The 12,911-nt window shown below is 38.1% G+C and overlaps 1 protein-coding gene across 1 annotated transcript in view; it reads left to right on the forward strand.

Moving 5' to 3' along the window:
• RP2 (RP2 activator of ARL3 GTPase) overlaps positions 1 to 12,911 on the forward strand; it is a gene marked incomplete at its 5' end in the record, with an annotated part of 38,590 nt that overhangs the window by 2,993 nt on the left and 22,686 nt on the right. Inside the window, one exon of the mRNA XM_079727480.1 lies at positions 11,253 to 11,918. Within this exon, the coding sequence (XP_079583606.1) occupies positions 11,253 to 11,918 (666 nt within the window). The remainder of the gene's footprint in view (positions 1 to 11,252; positions 11,919 to 12,911) is intronic.

A 12,911-nucleotide genomic window follows, 5' to 3' on the forward strand; every position in this document is an offset into this window, starting at 1 on the left:
TGCTTTCAATATGACTTAATCACAGAGCTGGCTGGCAAGCTGATGCTGGCTTTTGGCTGGAAGCTCAGCTGGGGCTAAGGGCCAGAGGCCTCTTCCTGTAGCCTGGGCTTCCCCACAGCGTGATGGCTGGGTTCCCAGGGCAAGTGTCCTAAGAGAGACTGGCAGAAGCTGCATGGCTTTTTCTAACTAGTTTTTCTAACTACATCTTAAGTGATGTAGCATTACTTCTGCTATATTTTGTTGGTTGAGGCAATCACAGATGTCCACCTGCGTCCAAGAGGAGGGGACCTCTTGATGGGAGAAGTGTCAAACTTGTTGACATGTTTTAAATCCTTTACATAAAGTTGTTGCTGCTTAAAGGAAGTAACTAGTTCTTTGTTTATTCATTTAAAAATAGCTTTATTGAGATAAATTCATATGCCCTACAGTTTACTAATTTAAAGTGTACAAGTCAATAGTTTCAGCAAGTCCACAGGGTTATGTTACTATCACTATGATCTAATTTTAGAACATGTTTATCCCTCACAAAAGAAACCCAGATCCATAAGTAGTTACTCCTCACTCCTCCTAGCCCCTAGAAACTACAGTTTTACTTTCTATCTCTATATATTTGCTTATTTAGGACACTTATCAGTGGAATCATACAATATGTGGTCTTTTTGTTACTTTCACTTAGCATGTTTTTGAGATTCATCCATATTATAGCATATATCAGTAGTTTATTCCTTTTTATTGCTGAATGACATTAACAGAGTAGATATTTTATTTCATTTTATTTATAAATAAAATTTATTTTACTGTCCGTTTTGTTTATCCATTCATTAGTTGATGGACATTCGGCTTGTTTCCACTTTTTGGCCATTACAAATAATGCTGCTATGAATATTTGTGTACAAGCTTTTGTGTAGACATATGTTTTAATTTCTCTTCGATGTATACTTAGGAGTGGAATTCCTGGGTCATATAGTAACTCTGTGGTTAACTTTGTGAGAATCTGCCTAACTGTTTTTCAAAGTGTCTGCACCATTTACATTTTCACCAACAGTGTATGGGGGTTCCAATTTCTTCACTCATATAAAGTGGGAAAAGGGGAAAAGCGCGTGGAGTGGAAAGTGTATGGGACTGGGGTTTTAATTTGCATTCTGCCCTGTACTGTATCTCACTGGTCAAGTCATTTAGCTTTTCCAGCCCTCAATTTCCTAAGATCCCTTCCAGTTCTTTAATTCTTTGAGCATCTTAAGAGAAGAGGTAAGCATCGATAGAAGCATTCAGGCAAATCTGAATGAACAGAGAGAATGTGATAGGATGTAAAATTAGATTAAAAATGAATTAGATATGAAAAATCCTTTCTAATCCTAAAATTTCATAATTCTATTTTGTGGTTATATATTTAGCAACATGGTGTGTTATATAAATATAATACTTCACCTTCTCTTGTCATCAATGTATATAAGATCAAGGTACTGGTATTTGTTATTTTCACTCATGAAATTACCTTTCAGCTACATAGCTATTTGCTTTGAAACTGACTTAGCAATGTTTAAGCTTTAAATAATTTGTTTAATTGAAGTGTAATTTACATAATGTAAAATTTACCCTTTTAAAGTGTACAGTTCTATGAGTTTTGACAGACAAATACAGTCATGTAACTATCACCATAATCAAGATATAGAACAGTACCATCATCCCCCCCAAATTTCCTCATGCTCCTTTGTAGTCAACTCTGCCTCCAGCCTCTGATCTGTTTTTTATCCCTATAGTTTTATCTTTTTGAGAATGTCCTATAAATGGAATCATGTAGTAGGTAACCTTTTGAGTCTGGCTTCTTTCACTTAGCATGACACATTTAAGATTCATCATGTTGTTGCATGTATCAGGAGTTCCTTTTTATTGCTGAGTAGTAGTCCATTTTATGGATTTACCACATTTGTTTATCCGTTCACCAGTTGAAGGACATTTAGGTTGTTTACAAATTCTGGTAATTATGAATAAAACTACCATAAACATTTGCATACAGGTTTTTGAAAAAACAGAAGCTTTCATTTCACTTGAGTGAATACCTAGGAGTAGGATTTCTGAGTCATATGGAAATTGTATATTAAACTTTATAAGAAACTGCCAAACCCTTTTCCAAAGCAGCTGTGCTATTTTGCATTCCCGCCAGTAATGTATGAGAAATCCAGTTTCTCTGCATCCTCACCAGCACTTGGTATGGTCAGTTTTTAAAAAAATTTTAGCCATTCTAATAGGAGTGTAGTGGTATTTCATTGTGGCTTAATTTGCATTTCCCTAATGACTAATTATTTGTGGAGCATCTTTCCATGTATTTATTTGCCATCTGTATATTTTCTTTGGTGAAATGTTTATTAAAACCTTTTGCCCATTTTTTTACTGGGTTATTTGCTTTCTTATTATTGAGTTTTGAGAGTTTTTTATATATCCTGGATACAAGTCCCTTGTCATGTGTGTCTTGCACATATTTTTTTCCCAAATAATGACTTGTCTTCTCTTAATAGTGTCTTTTTTTTTTTAAGATTCACATTTTATTTATTGTTTTTTTGCTATGCAGCATGCGGGATCTTAGTTCCCCAACCAGGGATCGAACCCATACCCCCTGCAGTGGAAATTCGGAGTCTTAACCACTGGACCGCCAGGGAAGCCCCTTAATAGTGTCTTTTGAAGAACAAAAGTTTTCAAAATTTAGATAAAAGTCCAATTTTCAGTTTTTTCTTTTATGGATCATGTTTTTGGTTTCACATCTAGGAAATCTTTGCCTAACCAAGATTACAAACGTTTTCTCCTCTGTTTTCTTGTAGAAGTTTTAGAGTTTTTGGTTTTATATTTAGGTTCTATGATCCATTTTGAGTTAATTGTTAAATATGATACAAGGTATGGGAGATTCTTTATTTTATTTTTTTACATATAGATGTCTAATTGTTCTAGCACCATTTGTTGAAATGATTATCCTTTCTCTATTGAATTGCCTTTGCATCTTTGTCAATATATACATAAGTCTGTTTTTGAATTCTGTTCCATTGATTTATTCACCTAGTAAACATTGGTTTCTGTTTGAATATGGTTGAATATGAAGAAGCAGCCAAGAGAATATACTTAGGAGCCAGACTGCCTAGGTCTGAGACTCAGCTCAAGCATTTACTGTGTGACCTTGGGTAAGTTATTTAGCCTCTGGGTGCCTCAATTTTCTCATCTGTAAAATAGAGATAATTATAGTATACAACCCTCATAGGGGTTTTTATGAGGATTGAGTGAATGATTATAAAGCACTTAGAATGGTGCTTGGTGCCTACATAGTGCTCCTTATACTCCTGAGTCTTATTTTGAACTTCTACCCAAACCAGATTTCCATTAAAACTAACAAATGCCATTATTTCATCTTAGATTATCACTATGGAAGTTTAACTGTGGAGGTGAATTTTAATGAAAAATTTGCATAACTGCTCAGTGAAAGAATAAGATGTTCACTTTTGTCTTCTGTTAGGAAAATAATACTTACCTTAGTTTATTAGCTATAACAGGTGAATTCCAACTCCTGAAATGTTTCTTTGATTTTTGAGAGTATATCCACTACCTTTCAAGGATTGTAGTTAGAAATATGACCTAAACTAAGCTCACTTCATAAGTGATTCTTGTGAAAAAGTAGTTTAAAAATTTCACCTTTCATGTTTGTGATTTTGGGCACTTTGAGAACTAGTAACTTTTGCAAAATTATTATAGTACTAAGCTTCAAGTTTTTTATTATCACTTTTTGTTTTGAAGAGCTTTCAGGAATTGTTGAGAAAGTAAGTACAGCAACGTAAATCCTAAGTTTCTCCTTTGTAGGTCATAATGATAGTCCAAATAATTTTATACCATAGAACTCTTTAGCTATAGGATTAATTTCACCCAGTGAACTACGAGAACTAAGGTGTCTAGATAAAATATGTAGAGTCGTAAATCACATTTAATTCCTCAGCATTGGCAGCAGTTATGGACTGAATGTTTGTGGTTCCCCACCACTGTCCCACCCCGCAGCCGCCTCCAAATTCATATGTTGAAACCCTAACTCCCAGTGTAGTTCTATTTGGAGATGGGGCCTGTAAGGAAGTAATTAAGATTAAATGAGGTCATGACGATGGGGCCTTGATCTGATAGGATTAGTGTCCTTATATGAAGAGGTATCAGAAAGCTTTCCATGCACCCACCCAGGAAAGACCATGTGAGGATAATTCAAGAAGGCAACCATCTGCAGGACAAGAAGAGAGGTCTCACCAGAAGCCAACCACAATGGCACCTTGATTTTGTACTTCCCAGCCTCTAGAACTGTGAGAAATAAATTTCTGTTGTTTAAGCTACCCAGTCTGTATTATTTTGTTATGGCAGCCAGTCTTGGTCTGCTCAGGCCATTGTAACAAGATACCATAGACTGGGTGGCTTAAACAACAGAAATTTATTTCTCACAGTTCTGGAGGCTGGGAAGTCCAAGATCAAGGTACCAACAGATCCAGTGTCTGGTGTCAGAGATAAATACAGCTGGACATTAGTTAAAGCAGTGAAAACAGATTTTGTTCAGTAACTACTGACGGGGGAAGGAGCTGAGCTCCATTCTGATTTGTGCAGAGGTGACTTAAGCCATTTAAGGAAGAATGAGGGAGCGGGGAGAGCAGGGACTCAGTAGAGTCAGAGAAGTGAAAAATTACAAAGTTGGTCCGTGTAAATAAGATTAGGCCAGTCGTGTTAGCTGGCAGTTTTAGAAGTTAGTATCTTATCCTCCCACAGAGACTGGTAAACAGAGGCCCTATCCTTCCTAATAATTACATTTCATAGGAATGGATCTCAGGTCCTTGAGAAGGACACTTCTTATTAGTAAGAGATACAGTCACAGTTGTAAGCCCTTTTTAGTAAATGCTTTAAGAAAGGGAGGTCAGTGGCCTATCATTAGATGTTGGCTAGAACAAATAGTAAAATTTCCTGCGGAGTTGAGCTTCCTCAGGCAGGCATTTTAATGGGGACCTGGGGTCATTCTAGGGGCAAAGCCTTGTGCTAGTAGGAGCCATGCTAGAGTTTGGTCCAGTCTGTTAGTGCAGGGATTTGGACTGACTTGCAGTGTGCCAAGAGTTCTGCAGTTCTTACTGGTGAAAGCCTGCTTCCTGCTTGTAGTCAGCCGCCTTCTTGCCATGTGCTCACGTGGCCTTTCCTCAGTGCCTGCCTGCATGGAGAGAGAGAGAGATCTCTTCTTATAAGGACACTAATCCCATCGTGAGGGCCCCTCCCTCACGACCTCATCTAAATCAAATTACCTCCAAAAGTCCCCACCTCCAAATGCCATCACATTGGGGGGTTAGAGCTTCAAAATATGAATTTTGAGAGGACACAAACATTCAGTCCATAACACAGCCCAAGCAGACTAAGACAGCAGCTCAGTAATTTTAAAGTTAAGAATAGATTTTCCTTCTGCATTTGCAATAAGTCTCAACTACAACTACTAATATAGTACTAATTATAATATATTATAATTAATATAGTTGAAATTTCTGTTTAATACTGTACATTTATAATATATATCATTTCCCATGCCAAAAAAATTAGCTGAATTCCTTTAAGTAAGAAGTATTAACTTTTATTTTTTATCTTTATCCAAACAGTGGTTTGTTTCCTATTTAATTCTGAGATAAATATGCTTGCAAACTTTTGAACTTGCTGTCTGTGTCTTAGGCAAAGATAATTTGGCCAGAATCTTGAAGCCCAAATCAATTCTCCAGGAAAATACACACAAAATTTTACATAAAAGTTTTAAGGAATTTCTGGTACAGTGAGAGAAACCATAAACTGAAGCTTGAAGATTCCCCTTGCTCATTGAGTTTGAGGCTTTGGTAGAGACAGGCCAACTCCTGGACTCCTTTTCAAAAAAACCTATTGGTGGCACTCTAGATCATCTCACTCCCACTGTGGGAGGTAGACTGGTGCTGAGAAGACAAGCTGAAGAAGACCAGAGAACGTTTTTTATCCTCCTTAAGGCCTAAAGCAGAACCAACTTAAACCACTCTTGCATGTTCCTGATTAGATCAAGATCCCATTAGCCTACTCCATGACCACATTCCCATCCCCTTCCACTGGCTCTGCCAAGTGGAAGGCAGCCTCGGCCTCCTTTTACTGCAGGTAGGGACAGAAGAGTATGTAAAATGGAGAGACCCATGACTGACATTAAAAGGAGTGCCTCTGCCTGGCTTTGTGTATAATTATCTTCCTACTCAGAAGTTGGCTAACTTGAACAGTGACCTAAGTGAATGTCCCTAAAAATACATTTCAGAGTCTGTCTTCTTTGGGGATGAAGTAGAGAGATGGGGTGTGGAGAAGTGTATAATCATCAGTCTCAGTTACCCTTCATATTTGTTTATTCAAGAGATACCTGGAGACCACCTACTTCTGGTTATACTCTGAGGTAATGAAGATTAACTAGTTAAAATGGGTTCAATAAGTATGTGTGCAGGGCCTCTGTGGTGCCAGGCACTGTTCTAAGTGCTGGGGAAAACAGGTGAACAAAACAGATAATCCCTTCGCTCATACAGTTTATGTTCTAATGGAGGGCAGCGGGGAGACTGACAATAAATACAGTTCATATATAGTGTGTTAAAAAGAAGCTAAGTGCTTTGGAGAAAAATAAAGAAGGGTAAAGAGGTAATATTATTGGAGGAGGTGTTTCTGTTTTAAATAGATTGGTTACAGGATTCAAGCCCAAAGTTTTAGATACATAAGGGGATGTAGATTGGTATTTAATGTAATGTAGGTACTAGAAAAAGGAGAGCAGACTTCTGGTTGAGGGAACTGGAAAGCGTCACAGGAAAAGTGTGACAGGTGGGCAAGTAGAAGAACTAGGAGAGAGCCATCTGGGCAAAGGAGAATCAGAGGGCATAGACAAGTTACAGCAAGTGCGTCAGATCTACTGAAGAATAAAGTTCCCATAGGAGGGTGACAGGAGTTAGGACTAAAATGTGAGTTGATATCACATAGTAGTGACTTACATTGAAAGGTTTTCTAATAATGAACCATTTTTACACAACCTGAGATAAATCCAACTTGGTTGTGGTGCTTTCTCTTCTTATAGGATTGATTTAATTGACAATTTTTTCAAAACGTCTATAGGCATGAGTGAAATGGACCTAAAATTTTCTTTTGTTATGTCTTTGTTTTTCTTATTTCTTGCTGGACAGACTAGTAGCGTGAATTAGGACTGTTGCTTCTTTTTCTATTGTCTTTAAAGGTTTGCATAAAACTGGGATGAATAAAACTAGAATCTGCTTATAAAACCATCAGGGCCTGGTGTTTTCTTTGTGGGAACACTTTAGCCACTGTTTCTATTTCTTTAGTAGTAATAGCTTTTTTTTTTTTTTTTTTTTTTTTTTGCTGTACGTGGGCCTCTCCCCGTTGTGGCCTCTTCCGTTGCGGAGCACAGGCTCCGGATGCGCAGGCTCAGCGGCCATGGCTCACGGGCCCAGCCGCTCCGCGGCACGTGGGATCCTCCTGGACCGGGGCATGAACCTGTGTCCCCTGCATCGGCAGGCGGACTCTCAACCACTGCACCACCAGGGAAGCCCTAGTAGTAATAGCTTTTTATTTAAGCTTTTAACTTCTCAAATTCGCTGTGGTAAGTTATTTTTTAAGAGATGCATTCATTTCATGGACAAAATGTTTTTTAAATTGTTGGTATATAGTTGTTGTTATTCTCTTTTTAACTTCTTTATTTATAATTATACACCCCTTTCATTCATACTGTTTTTGTTCTTATTCTCTTGATCATTCATGCCAGAAGTTTGCCTCATTTTTGGTTTTGTTTGTTTGTTTTGGCCATGCTGCGCAGCTAGCGGGATCTTAGTTCCCCAACCAGGGATCGAACCCATGCCCCCTGCAGTGGAAGTGTGGAGCCCTAACCACTGGACGACCAAGGAATTCCCAAATTTTAGTTTTTTCCCCCCAAAAAAACCTATTTGGGGCTTTGCTGATGTTTTCTATTGTATATTTGATTTCTAAATCATTAATCTCTCCATTATTTTTATCTTTTTTCCTTCTACTACAGAAAGTAGGTTTATTCTACTATTTATTGTCTAATTTCTTAAGATGGACATTTAACTCATTAATTTGAGAGTTTTTATTGTAGCTATTTAAGCACCATTTTTTGCTGCATTCCATAGCTGGTGTTTTAACGTTTAATCCTAAGTATTTTTAGGTTTTGATTATGATTTCTTGAATCCTTGAGTTATTTAGCAGTGTGTTTTTAAAATTTTCAAATAGGCAAAGATTTTTTAAAGTATCTTTTGTTATTAACTTCTAATTTAATTGCATCTTGGTCGCATATAATAGCCTGTAAGTTATCTATTATTTAAAATTTGTTGAGGCTTTCTTTATGATCTAGTACTAGTACATGATTTTTTAAAAAATCCTTCAATGTGTGCTTGAGAAAAAATGTGAGTATACTCTACTAGTTGGGTGCAGAACTCAAACTTATTCATTGTGTGGTCTGGATCTCCTAGATCCTTGTTGATTTTTTTTTTTTTTTTTTGGTTCACTTGACCGATCAGTACTTGAGAAGCAGCATTAGAAGACACTTCTTAGATTTTAATTTGCCAGTTCTGAGGATTTGGAGAGGTCCTGAACCACTGTCAAAATTAATCCCCACCCATTTTTCTCAGCTCTTTGCCAGCACAGGGTTTCTGCCCTGCCCGGAATTTGCTCCCAGGGAAATCTGGACCAGAGGTCTGAGTCCTAGCAGGTGTAGGGGAAGCATTGTTGTCTCAAGATTTGGGAAAGGGAGAAACAAGAGAAGAAATCTGAGTTTCCTTTTCTGTCTTCTGTTCCCACGCCCACTACAGGGGTGTCTCATAGTTTCCCCTTTTCTTGGTATTCTTCTTACTTGGTCCATTTGAGATTGATCTTGGATAATTGGGAGCCAGCAACTATGCTAGTTCAGTATCTTGATAGAGACCAAACTGGAACACTGTACCTTTATATATGTGTGTCACCTGTAAAATCCTAGAAATGGAATAGCTTGAACACCTCTTCCCACATTAAACCTGTGCTGCCTCTTATATTTTCTTTTTCTTCTTTTTTTTCTTTTTTTTTTTTTGGTGTGTGGCACTACCAACATCCAATCACATAAACCAGAGCAGTGTTTCTTCAAACCTGTGGGTGGGATAATAGAAAATATTTGGGGTTTAACACAAAATAAGGGTAAGTATTATTTTGTGAAACTTTTCTTTCATTGGTATGTGTACATGTACAGATACTCATAAATACATGTACTGGGCTGTGCTGGAGAATCTACTAATGTGAATTGTAGTCAAAAAGGTTGAAAAATACTGGACTAGAGAACTAGGAATCATTTTTGACCCATCCTTCTGCCTTACCTCCTACAGCCATTGAATTACTAAATCGGCTGATTCTCCTTCCTCAGTATTTCTCAAATTCATTCCATCTTCCTCTTCCCTGCTAACCACTGCTCTAGTTCCAGCCCTTTCTGGATGACTGCAACCGCCTCTCCGATCCACACGCCACTTGTCCTTATTCTTACCAGAATAATCTTCCTAAAATGTAAATTTTGCTTATTTAAATCATTCTGTGGTAGCCCTTTGTCCACAGAGAACTTCCAAGCTTCATAATATGGCCCCTGCCTACCTCTCCAGCTTCATTTGCTCCCATTGCAGTATCACTGGTAACACCAAACCATGTTCACTTTTCCTCACACTCCCTGAAGAGTTTTATTTTGTTTCATTCTTTCACTTTTGCCTGATATGGGAAGGGAGGATCCTTTACTCCTACCCCTTTTACCTGGTGAACTTCAGCTTATTCATTCTCACTTTGCACAGGAAGTCTTACACCCCTACCTCCCCTGCACCTGGTGTCCCTCCTCTGTATTTCCAGAATATTCTGAGCATCTCTCATTACACAGCCAGGTTGTTTTAAAATCATTTGTTTAGGTTAGTGTTCACTTCTTTTATGGAAAGAGTTGGTCATATTCATTTTGGTGCTTAAAACAATGTCTGGCTCCTATTGGGTGTTCAAATGGCTGAATGGTTGAATGAAAATCTAGAAAGTTAAAGTGCCTTTTTCATTCATGTTGCTCATAGGTGACAAAATTGAGACTAGAAAACTGTAACATCTATATTTTTGATCACTCTGCTACAGTTACTATTGATGACTGTACTGTGTCTTTTATTGCCTCATGCTACAGACCAATACTACTTCTAGTACATTGTGTAAAACTGATGAGTACAACATTTATTGTGTAATACTGAATAAGTCACTTTAAGCTAGTTTGCTAACGATTAAGATGATTAAATTATCCTTTGTAAATAATCAAGTTTTTGTGTACCTTACCTATGGGAGCCTGTTTCTGGTACATGAATAGTTTTGTATGAAATTTAATATTCACAAAGAGGTTAGGACAGTACAAGTAGATTTAAAAGTAATTTAGAAAAATCAAAATGATCTCTTAATGACTATATTTTGAGAGGTCAGCTAAAATTTAAAAAATAATGTAACAGATTCCAGGCACACTGTTTAAAAGATTCTGTGAGCTTTAGTTTAAAATGCCTAAAGATGGAAATGGTGAAATTTGAAAATTTTACATTGTAGGAGTAGCTCAGTAAATGTTTCAATCAAATTTGTAGATGCAAATTCTGACATATAGTGATTCTTGGGCCTTCAGGTGCTTCCATTTTCTGTAGCATATTGCAGAAATCAGTCAGGGTTTAGAAACTAAGACCCAGGCATCAATTTATGGAAAGATAGAGAAACATATTCCAATCTGGGTGTATTTCCAAGTTCAGAAGTTTTAAGGACGCATAAGTTTTTTAAAAGTGAAGCGTCAGAAAAAGAAAAGGCTCAAAGCTGAAATATTCCTTAATATCATCCAGTATGCTGTGTGTATGTATGAGAATTTCCCCAATTGTTTCCAAAAAGTACTTTTACAGTTGATATGTTAAAACAGGATCCAACAATGTCCACACATCATTTGGTTGGTACGTCCTGAGTCTTTCTTTATCTATAACAGTTTCCTCTCCCTTTCTTCCCCCCATTCCTTTTATGTATTTATTAAAAAAAAGTTTTTTTGTCCTGCTCATTTTCTTATTATGTCGCAAAGTCAGTAAGAGTTGGAACATATTATTTTAGCAATAAAAATCGTTCCTGACTCCCAATGGACAATTAATGTTTGCTGAATAATGTCAATAATACTCAAGATCTGTGTTTTGTTCCTGCAGGTTGATCCGAAAGACTACATGTTCAGTGGACTGAAGGATGAAACAGTAGGTCGCTTACCTGGGAAAGTGGCAGGACAACAGTTTCTCATTCAAGACTGTGAGAACTGTAACATCTATATTTTTGATCACTCTGCTACAGTTACTATTGATGACTGTACTAACTGTGTCATTTTTCTGGGACCGGTGAAAGGCAGTGTGTTTTTCCGGAATTGCAGAGATTGCAAGTGCGCATTAGCCTGCCAACAGTTTCGTGTGCGGGATTGTAGAAAGCTGGAAGTCTTTTTGTGCTGTGCCACTCAGCCCATTATTGAGTCTTCCACGAATATCAAGTTTGGCTGTTTTCAATGGTACTACCCTGAATTAGCTTTCCAGTTCAAAGATGCAGGGCTCAGTATCTTCAATAATACCTGGAGTAACATTCATGACTTTACACCTGTGTCAGGAGAACTCAATTGGAGCCTTCTTCCAGAAGATGCTGTCATTCAGGACCATGTTCCTCTACCTACTACTGAAGAGCTCAAAGCTGTCCGCCTTTCCACAGAAGCCAGTAGAAGTATCGTTCCAGTGTCCCGGGGTCAGAGACAGAAGAACAGTGATGAGTCATGCTTAGTGGTATTATTTGCTGGTGATTATACTATTGCAAATGCCAGGAAACTAATAGATGAGGTAAGGAGAAGAGAGAGAAGAGAAACAGACATACACCTACATAGAAACACACCACTTTCTGGAGAACGTCCATTCTTTTCAAATTGGCTATTAGAAATACAGGCAATCCTTAAATTATAGTCCTCTGCCCCCTACAGATTTATCTGTAAGCTAGTTGCTTAGGCCTCAAATACTTTCCCAAAGAAACTTTTTTTTTTTTTTTTTTTTTTTTTTTGTGGTACGCGGGCCTCTCACTGTTGTGGCCTCTCCCATTGCGGAGCACAGGCTCCGGACGCGCAGGCTCAGCGGCCATGGCTCACGGGCCCAGCCGCTCCGCGGCATGTGGGATCCTCCCAGACCGGGGCACGAACCCGCTTCCCCTGCATCGGCAGGCGGACTCCCAACCACTGCGCCACCAGGGAAGCCCCCAAAGAAACTTTTTAAAAACAATTCAATTCAGGAAGCATCTGTTAAGCACTCATTGTGTGCAGGTTACTCTGTCACCGTCTTTCATTGATTATAGGATGCACCTTTGTTTTCCACAGTTTTGCTCCTCTGAAATGCATCTTACAATTGATGGCAGTTTAGAGCTGATGAAATATATGCTGGGACTGGAGATAAATAGACAAAATTCTCTGCCCTCAAAGAACTTCCATTCTTTATCATAACTGATTTCCATGGGAGCTCACAAAAGTAGTACTGCAAAGTAAAGCATGACCTTTTATAATTATTTAGTGGGGAAATTTATTTGGAGTTTTTAACTGTTTAAGGTGTGGGAAAGGCATTTAGGCATACAACTTTTGGAGCCCGCTTTGACTGAGAGCAACCTCCACATTACTTTCCTTTGCCCTATTGCCATGAAGAGGAAGTTGGTGTGAAACAATGAGGTGGCAGCTGGGACAGCAGAGATTGTGGACTCACGAGCAGGAGCTTTTAGTGCTTTCAGGAGTAGAGAAGGGTTCTTTGGGTAGCAGCTTTCACTTGAAAAATAAATGGGCATGTGGAGGTTAGGGG

Source organism: Hyperoodon ampullatus (genome assembly GCF_949752795.1).
Source record: "Hyperoodon ampullatus genome assembly, chromosome: X".
NCBI lineage: Eukaryota > Metazoa > Chordata > Mammalia > Artiodactyla > Ziphiidae > Hyperoodon > Hyperoodon ampullatus.